This window comes from Vulpes vulpes, chromosome 9 (assembly GCF_048418805.1).
Source record: "Vulpes vulpes isolate BD-2025 chromosome 9, VulVul3, whole genome shotgun sequence".
Lineage (NCBI taxonomy): Eukaryota > Metazoa > Chordata > Mammalia > Carnivora > Canidae > Vulpes > Vulpes vulpes.
In genome coordinates this window covers 90,970,108-90,980,313 of record NC_132788.1, presented here as the reverse complement: position 1 = coordinate 90,980,313, position 10,206 = coordinate 90,970,108, and the positions used below count along the sequence as shown (strand labels likewise).

General features: G+C 39.9%; 1 protein-coding gene across 1 annotated transcript; it reads left to right on the top strand.

Annotated features, from left to right (window-relative positions):
* Positions 1 to 333: 333 nt before the first annotated feature.
* Positions 334 to 1,760, top strand: IQCF2 (IQ motif containing F2). Its single transcript, XM_025989484.2, has 3 exons — positions 334 to 351; positions 528 to 611; positions 1,371 to 1,760. The coding sequence occupies exons 1-3, from the start codon at positions 334 to 336 to the stop codon at positions 1,758 to 1,760; spliced, it is 492 nt and encodes a 163-aa protein (XP_025845269.2).
* The last annotated feature ends 8,446 nt before the right edge of the window (positions 1,761 to 10,206 follow it).

The window sequence follows — 10,206 nt, the reverse complement described above, 5'->3', positions numbered from 1 at the left end:
ATACACTGCCATGGTCCCTCCTGCTCTCCTGTGTGACTGATAATGAAGAGGGTTGTGGATGGGCCCCCCTGGAGGAGAGCCCTGGTATGAAATGGCACCCAAGTGCCCTATCTTTCCACTCTGAACTCTGGTACCTCTCTGGCAGGAGGGAAGTAGACAGGCAGTACAAGTTCCCAGGGAGCTTTTTTCTGAGGAAGACTTAACTCTGTGGTAGATATCCTAATCCTTATGTCACAATGCAGTTGTGAACTCATAGCTGTCCCCCTCATTTTACTCATGCCAGACTTTGGTAAGTAGAGAAATCAAGGCTAATGAACCATCTAAAGACAAGCTATGGGGATCCGATTTTGTGTAAGAGACATGGCCAGATTTATTAGGCAAGATAGGAGTGGGTGGGAATCACCTGGGACTTCACAGGTCTTAGAAAAAGAAGGGATACTGAAGCAGGGTGTATCTGAGACTGGGCCATAGAGAGAAAAAAGCAGTCTTAACTCATCCATTCATTTCCCATTTAATTCTGATGACAGACTGAGGGCAATTTAATTGTAATTGTAATTGAAGATGTTGAAGAAATAACTGAACTTAAGAAGAGGCAGAAGCAGAAACTCAAGGTGGGTAAAATCTCCTTGTAGTTAACAGATATCCAGAACATTTGTGTCTGTGTCGTGAAAGTGTGGAATTGTTCTTTTTATAGATTCAGAGTTAAAATAATCAAGAGTCAACTCAATATTGGCTCATTTTTCCTTCACTCCCTGCTCAGCATGAGCTCCCTGGTTCTCCATCTGACTGTGACATGAAGAGTGAATGGAGAGAATGAAAGCCATCAAGAAACAAATGGGGCTGGGAGGTGAAGTTGTGAGGACTCTGAATTAGAGAGTACAATGTTCAAAATATGGGCTTGAATAGAAAATGGGATGAGGGTGCTGAAAACCCATCACAGTACTGAAGTACATTGTTGTGGCCAAGAGAAATCAACCAATGATGGTTTGGGACTACATTAGCAGAGAATACCAGGCAAAGGCATTATAAGGCCAAATCTGCCAAACCCAATAAGCACTGAAGAGGTAGAGCATGACTAACACAATCCTTCACATTCCTAATGTACCCTTCTAGCTACTAATGGTTTTTCTCTTGATCCATATACCTGTGAGATAGGCAGGAGGGTGCTATGACTCTAAAGGCAGAGTGATGTGCCCATAGTGATAGAGGAGGCCTCACTAATCAGGTCTTCTGGCTCATAGACAGTGTCCTAACTCCCCTGAATTCTCCAAAAAAGTGATAACAATTAAGAGAATCTGGGCCCCTTCCAGGAAGATCTTGGAAATTGATGGCAGGAAGTTCCCTGAGTGGTCTCCCTTATCTCCATCTAGAAAAAAAAAAGTTTAAAAAAAAAAACGAAAGCAGCCACAGAGATTCAGGCCTGGTGGCGTGGCACCCTCGTACGCAGGACACTGCTGCACGCAGCTCTCAGTGCCTGGATCATTCAGCGCTGGTGGAGGCTGACCTCGGAGAGCCTGCTGCAGAAGAAGCGAAAGGCAGCCTTGGTTACCTACGCAAATACAGAGAGGGCAGTGGTCAAGATCCAGTCTTTGGTCCGTATGTGGCGTATCCACTGGCGATACTGTCAGGTGCTCAACGCCATCGATGTCATCCAATGCCACTGGCAATGCCACAACTGCTATACCTGTGCTCTCCTCCGGGGACACTGTGTAGTCACAGCCACTCACCTCCAGTTCCACATTGAGATCATCAACCCATAAGGGCTGGCAAAAACGGGCTCTGTGTCTCCTATCCCCAGTAAAGAGCTAACCTGGTTTGTTATGTCTCATATTCTCCCCCAGCTAATGGAAATGTTTGGTTCTAGGCCATGCTGCCTCCTCTTCTCCCTGGGAAAGAACTTCAGTGAGGTTTTCCCCTTGAGACCATGGACCCCATTCTGGACTATGACTATATGCTATTTACTCAATTGTCAAAACAGAAACTAAGGTCCTAGTCTATCCTGATATATGACAGAGCCAGAAGTCTCAGTTCCCATTCCCAGCTCCATCCCTTTCTTCTCACCTGGGGAATCTGAAAATAGGTGGGTTGCATCGTCCTGAAGACTCTAAGCACCTCTGCACATGAGAAGAGACCTGAGACTGTTCTCTATCAGCCTGGGGCCAGGGGTTGGCCAGGATACCTCAGACAAAGTATCTTTGACAAGCACCTAGAGAAAAATGCCAACATTTGCCTGACTCTACTGGAAACAGTGCAGTGCTGCCCCAGGTGAAGGACAGTAGGCTGGCCTTAGTGGTAAGTGCAATTGGGCATGGTGAAGAGCAGGTGATGACCCTGGGAACTAATATAATACAGGAGTTCGGTACGCATGGAGTCTGCTTGGTATTCTTTCCCTCTTCCTCTCCCTCCTCTTTTGCTCCTCCCCCAACTCTCTCATGTTCTCTCTCTCTCTCTTTCAAATAAACCATTTATTTTTTTTAAATTTTATTTATTCATGAGAGACACACAGAGGCAGAGACATAGGCAGAGGGAGAGGCAGGCTCCCTGCAGGGAGCCCGATGTGGGACTTGATCCCAGGACCCAAGGATCACAACCTGAGCCAAAGGCAGATACTCAACCACTGAGCCACCCAAATGCCCAAACCAATTTATTTTTCAAAAAAAAAAAAAAAATACAGGATTTTGGGGCGCCTGGGTGGCTTAGTGGGTTGAGCATCTTGTATGTTTCTAGGAATTTGCCCATTTCTTCTAGGTTATCCAATTAGTCTGTGTATAGCTGTTCATAATAATCTCTTATGATCCTCTGATTTTCTGTGGTAAGAGTTGTAATATACACTCTTTTATAATTTTATTTATTTTAATCCTCTCTCTTTTTTTCTTGGTTAGTCTAGTGAAAGGTACGTCAAAATTGTTTATCTTTTAAAAAGTAGCTCTTAGGTTAATTGATTTTTTTTAATTATCATATTATTCTCTGTTTCATTTATTTCTACTCTAATATTTTTTTCTCATTTTGAATTTTTTTTCTAGTTCCTTAAGGTATAAAGTTCAGTTGTTTATTTGAGATCTTTCTTTTTGTATTAATGTAGACATTTTCACTACAAACTTCCCTCTTAGAACAGCTTTTGCTGCATCCCATAAATTTTGATATGTTGTATTTTCATTTTTATTTGTCTCAAGATACTTTTATTTCCATTTTTATTTCTTTGACCCATCAATTGACCCATGGAATATATTGTTTAATTTCCAATATTTGTAAATTTTTCAATTTCTTCTTCTTTTTAAAAAAATATTTTATTTACTTATTCATGAAAAACACACAGAGAGAGGCAGAGACATAGAAGGAGAAGAAGGCTCCTCGCAGAGAGCCCAATGTGGGACTCAATCCCAGGACCCCAGGATCACACCCCAAGCCAAAAGCAGACACTCAACCACTGAGCCATTCAGGAGTCCCTCAATTTCTTCTTCTTCTTATTGATTTCTAGTTTCATACCATTGTGGTCAGAAAAGACACTTGGTATGATTTCAGTCTTCTTAAATTTTCCAAGACTTTTTTGAGACCTAACATACGATCTATCCTGGAGAATGTCCCATGTGTGCTTGAGAAGAATGTTATTCTGGTGCCATTGGATGGAATGTTATGGATATATCTGCTAACTCCATTTAGTCTATATTATTATTCAAGTCCATTATTTCTTTATTGATCTTCTGTCTAGATGATCTATCTATTGTTGAAAGTGGGGTTTGAAGTCTGTTGCTTTTATTGTATTGCTATTTGATTCTCCCTTCACTTCTATTAAGATTTGCTCTAAATATTTAGGTGCTCTGGCAAATATCTATTTACAATTGTTATATCCTCTTGATGAATTAACTCCTTTGTCACTATATAGTGACCTTCTTCATCTTGTGACTGATTTTTTTAAAGTAGTCTCCACACTGGATGTGGAGCCCAGCATGGGACATGGAGCCCCAATGCAGGGCTTAAACTCACTACCCTGAGATCAAGACCTGAACTGACATCAAGAGTCAGACACCTAACCAACTGAGCCACCCCGGCACCCCACTTGTAACTGATTTTGAATAAAAATATTTTCTCTGATAAAAGATTAGCCAGCCCTGTTCAATTTCTGTGGGTTATCATTTTCATGGAATCTTTTTACATCTCTTCACTTTCAGCCCATGTACATTCTTTAAGCTAAGTGAGTCTTTTATAGGCAGCATATTGTTGATCTTGCTTTTTAAAAATCCTTTCTGCGTGCCTTTTGAATGGCGAATTGAGTCTATTTGCATTTAAAGTAATTGTTAATAAAAGACTTATTATTGACATTATGTTAATTGTTTTCTGATTGTTTTGTAGTTCCTGGTTCTTTTAATCCTTTCTTGCTGTCTTTATAATTTATTTTTTGTAATGATATACTTTAATTTGTTTCTCTTTGTTTTTTGTGTATCCACTAGAGGATTTTTGTGTGTGTGGTTACCATGAGGCTTACATAAAATATCTAATAGTTATAGCAATCTATTTTAAGACATTGACAACTTACTTTCAATTACATACAAAAACTCTATACTTATACTTTTTTCCCCACATTTTTTATCACTCTACATTTTTTCTATTGTGCATCTATTAACAAATTATTGTAGCTATATTTTATTACTATTGTTTTTTTCCACTGTCTCTTGCTTTTTAAAAAAAATTGAATATAGTTGACACACAATGTTACTTTAGTTTCAGGTGTACAACAGTTATTCAACAACTCTCACATTGTGCTATGCTCACCACAAGTGTAGCTACCATTTGTCACCATATAACATTATTACAACACCATTGACTGGGGATCCCTGGGTGGCTCAGGGGTTTAGCGCCTACCTGCAGCCCAGGGTGTGATCCTGGAGTCCGGGGATTGAGTCCCACATCGGGGTCCCTGCATGGAGCCTGCTTCTCCCTCTGCCTATGTCTCTGCCTCTCTCTGTGTCTCTCATGAATAAATAAATAAACTCTAAAAAAAAAAAAAAACACCATTGACTATAGTCTCTATCTTGTACCTTTTATTCTCATGACTTAATCACTCCATAACGGGAAGCCTGTATCTCCCACTCCCCTCCATTCATTTTGCCCATCCCTCTGACCTTCACACCTTCCCCTCTGGCAACCATCTTTTAACTTTTATACTAGAGTTAAAAGTGATTTACGTACCACCACTACAATATTAGAGTATTATGAATTTGACTATATATTTAACAATGAGTTGTATAATTTCATATGTTTTCATGTTGTTTCTTTGGGGAAAAGGAGGGCCAGAGGGAGAGGAAAAGAGAGAATCTTAAGTAGGCTCTATGCCCTACATGGAGCCTAACACAGGCTCCTGAGATCATTACCTGAGCTGAAATCAAGACTTGGACTCTTTTTTAAAAAAATATTTTATTTATTCATTCATGAGAGATACACAGAGAGAGGCAAAGACACAGGTAGAGGGAGAAGCAGGCTCCATGCCAGGAGCCCGACGTGGGACTCAATCTGGAGACTCCAGGATCATGCCCTGGACCAAAGGCAGGCGCCAAACCACTAAGCCACCCAGGCGTCCCCTTAAAGGTTTTATTTATTTATTTATTCATGAGAATACACAGAGAGGAGAGAGAGAGATAGAGAGAGAGAGAGAGAGAGGCAGAGACACAGGCAGAGGAGACGTGGGACTCGATCCCAGGTCTCCAGGATCACACCCTGGGCTGCAGGCAGTGCTAAACCGCTGAGCCACCGGGGCTGCCCCAAGACTTGGACTCTTAATCAATTGTGTCACGTGGGTGCCCCATGTTTTCATGCTGTTTCTTAGCATTCTTTCATTTCAACTTGAAGACTCTCTTTAGCATTTCTTGTAAGACAAGTCTAGTGGTGGTGAAGTCCTTCTGCTTTTCTTTGTCTGTTCTTGATCTTTCCTTCAAGATGAAGGACATTGTTGCTAGGTATAGTATTCTTGGTTGGCATTTTTTTCTTTCAGCATTTTTGACTATATCGTCTCATTCCTTCCTGACCTGAAAGGTTTCTGCTGAGATATCCACTGATAGCGTGTGGGGGTGGGGGGCTACTCTTCTATATGACAAGTTGCTTTTCTTCTCCTGCTTTCAAATTTTTCTCTTTGTCTTTGACTTTTAACAATTTGATTATAATGTATTTTAGAGTAGTCTTCTTTGGGTTGATCTTGCTTGGGGTCTTTGAAGCTTCAGGTAACTCAATGTCCATATCTCTCCCAAAATATAAGGTGTTTTCAGCTATTATTTCTTTAAATAAGCTTCCTGCCCCTTACCCTTTATTCTTCTGGAATTTTATGATGTGTATATTTGTTTAGTTAGTGTAATTCCATTTTTCATGTAGGGATTCTTCATTCTTTTCATTCCTTTTTTCTTTTTTGTATCTCTAACTGGCTAACTCCAAATGACCTGGAGGCACAGATGGGCCTGTCTTCTAGTTTTCTAGTTGGTCTCTGGTGGGCAGGACTGCTCATGGATTGTGACTAGGATGGGCTGGAACCAAGTCACAGAGCTGTTTCATGAATCTTCTGTCATACCAAAGGTGACTGTCCCACTTCCAAGGGTACTGATGGGCATTTCTTGCAGTGGGTCCCCAGGCTGGCAAGACTTCCTAAATCTAGACTGAAGCTGGGAGGATCTGGAGCCAAACTACAGGGCCATTTCATAATGTCCAGGGGTACAGAGGGGCTTGTTTCCCACTGGACCACTGGGCTGTCAGGATTGCTTGCAGACTGCTGTCAGGAGGAGTTTGAGTTGAGGGCCATTTCATAATCTGCATCAGACCAAGTTTGACAGGCTTGCCCCCAGGGGCTCCCAGGCTGTGGCTGAGAAGGGCTAGAACTGGTTCACAGGCCACGTCCAGGTCCACAGCTAGGGCCAAGGTCTGGGGCCTATTGTCTGAGACATAGGCACACATGACTTCTCCCAGGTTCCTTGATATATAATGCTGGTTATAAGATCAAGGCCAAACGGGGGGCACAGAGCTGTTTCCAGGTCTGTTGACAGGACTGTGTTTGGTGAGTCATCCACAGGGCATGGGCCAACATTCTCAAAATGGACCTCCTATGTCTTGAACACACTGGAGTTTCAAGGTCTCTTATCAGGATTCCAGAATTCCCACAAAATACTTTTGTCCATGAGTGGCTGCCAAGTTATTGCTTCTGAGGGGCAATTTGAGCAGGGAACTTCCTTTTCCACCATCTTGCTGATGTCATTGTGCTAAAATATGCATTTTTTTAAACTCCCAAAGCAAAAAAGTAAAAAAGAAAGAAAATGAACAGAAGACATTAACAGATATTTCACTGGGGTGTATATAGATGGCAAGTAAGCACTTGAAAATATATTCAACTTAATTAACCACTTTGTAAATGCAGATTAAAACCACAGTGAAGTGTCACTACATACCTATCAGAACAGCTAAAACAAAAAATAGTGACAAAACCAAATGCTGGTGAAAAGATGGAGAAACTGTATCTTTCATACATTGTTGGAGTGAATGTTAGATTGTATAGTAACTCTGGGAAACAATTTTGAAATTTCCTAAATAATTAAACATGCAATTCTCATACAATTCAAAAATAGTGCTCTTGGGTATTATTCCCAGAAAAAAATGGAAATTTATGTTTCCACAAAAGCCTTTATATGAGGTCAAATCTAGAGAAAACATGGCAGAAAGGAAGGACCAGGAATCTATCTCCCTTATCTAGACAACTATTGCACTAGAATCTAATATAGCTGTTTTTGGAGCTCTGGACTCTATTTGAAGTATTATAACTTCCAGAAACTTGGATGGTAAATTGTAGTTAATTTTGGTCAGTTTAAGCTCTTAGCATAGTACTGATTACCCAACTCTGACCCCCTCTAATCCTAAGCACCATGGTAGGCAACCATGCATGAGTTCCATGTACTCAGCTTTCAAGAGCCAAGATGAGCAATAAAGATTCTGTCCTCTATAAGGTATCTATGTTCAGATTGTTTATTGCTGCTTGTGATCACAGAAGTTCAGAAACAGAGGCAAGCAGCCACTGTTGCAATCCCTACCACAATTGTTGCAATACACTCCCCCTCCAGCTGAAATGATTTCCAGGGAATTTATAGATATGGTACCTTTTCTTACCCTTCACTTTTCTCTTTTTCTGTATTTTAAAACCAGACATTTAAGAACTAGAACACATGTACAAGGGAATTTAAGAAGTCATCATGTATGTCAGGGAAAGGTGTGGGCTCAGAAAAGACCAGAGAAGATCTTAGGTGTACACTTTAGATTAATCCCAAGCACAGAGACATTCTATAACAAATCAACAGCAACAACAACAAACCTAGCAAAATCAGAAAAGGTGAAAATCTGACCCACTAGAATTACCACACTTTAAGATTCAAATGTCTAGTATTCAACAACAACAACAAAATTTACAAGGCATGCAAAAAACAAGAAACTATGGCCTATTCAAAGGAAAAAAAATTAAGGGTGCCTGGGTGGGTCAGTCAGAGTCTGACTTTTGATCTTAGCTCAGGTTTTGACCTCAGGGTCATGAGTTCAAACCCTGCATTAGGCTTTAGAACCTAATCCAAGCAAACAAAACAAAGGAAAAAATCCAATCAACAAAATCCCTGAGAAAGGCAAGATGGAAGCCTTGCTAGAAATAAACTTCATTTTTTTTCTTTTAATTTTTATTTATTTAGGATAGTCACACAAAGAGAGAGAGGCAGAGACACAAGCAGGCTCCATGCACCAGGAACCCGACATGGGACTTGATCCCAGGTCTGCAGGATCACACCCTGGGCCAAAGGCAGGAGCTAAACCACTGCACCACCTAGGGATCTCCTAGAAGTAGACTTTAAAACAACTGTCTAAAAGGCACTCAGAGAGCTAAAAAGAAGATATGGAAAAAGTCAGGAAAATGATGTAAGAACAAAATGGAAATATTAAAGATACAAAACATTTTTAAAAAGCAATTCTGGGATTGAAAAATACAATAACCAAAATGAAAATTTCCTCAGAGGGATTAAAGCAGATCTGAGTAGGCAAAAGAATTAGGTAACTTGAAGATAGGAAAATTGAAATTATTGAGTCTGAAAAACAGAAAGAAATATTGAATAAAAGTTAATGCAGCCTAAAGACCTGTGGAAAACCACCAAGCTGTCCATCACACGCACTGTGGAAGTCCCAGAAGGAAGAGAAAAAGAGAAAAGTATAGAGAGATTATTGAAGAAAGAATGGCTAAAAACATCCCAAATTTGATGAAATGCATGAATATAAACACCCAAAAAGCTCAGTGAACCCAAGACATGCACACTATAATCAAACTTCCAAAAGACAAAGACCAAGAGAGAATCTTGAAATCGTTAGAGAGAAGCAACCCATTACATATAAGAGATTGCCTATAAGTCATCAGCAGATCTCTCATTGGAAACCTTGAAGGCCAAAGGTCGTTGTTTGATATATTTTGTCAACCAAGAATCCAATATCCAACTAAACTGTCCTTCAAAAATAAAGGAGAAAATTTTTTTTAAAAAAGGAGAAATTAAGACATTTTCAGATTTTAAAAATGCTGAGGGAGTCTGTTACCACTAGACTTGCACTTGATAATGGTAAAGGGCAAGTTGAAATGAAAGGACCAAAAGGAAAAAAAAGACAAAAAATTTTAAAATATATATATAAACACACACTGAAAAAAATGAATGCACATTATGTAACTCAGTCACATAAAGAAATAAAGATTTCTGACAAAGGAAAATACATTGACAATTTTAAAGCTATTATTTTAAACAATTATTTTAAATAATTCAAATTATTATTTTTCTCAACACCCAAAAACCAAATAATCCAATTTAAAAATGGATAGAAGTGGGATGCCTGGGTGGCTCAATGGTTGAGCATCTGCCTTCAGCTCAGGGTGTGATCCTGGCCTGGGGATTGAGTCCTGCATCGGGCTCCGTGCTGAGAGCCTGCTTCTCTCTCTGCCTATGTCTTTACCTCTTTCTGTGTCTCTCATGAACAAATAAATAAAATTTTTAAAAATGGACAGAAGACATACAGATGGCCAACAGACACATGAAAAGATGTTCAACATCACTCATCATCAGAGAAATGCAAATCAAAACCACAGTGAGATATCACCGCACCTCTGTCAGAATACCTAAAATCAAAAACACAAGATACAAAAAGTTTTGGCAAGATACAAAAATG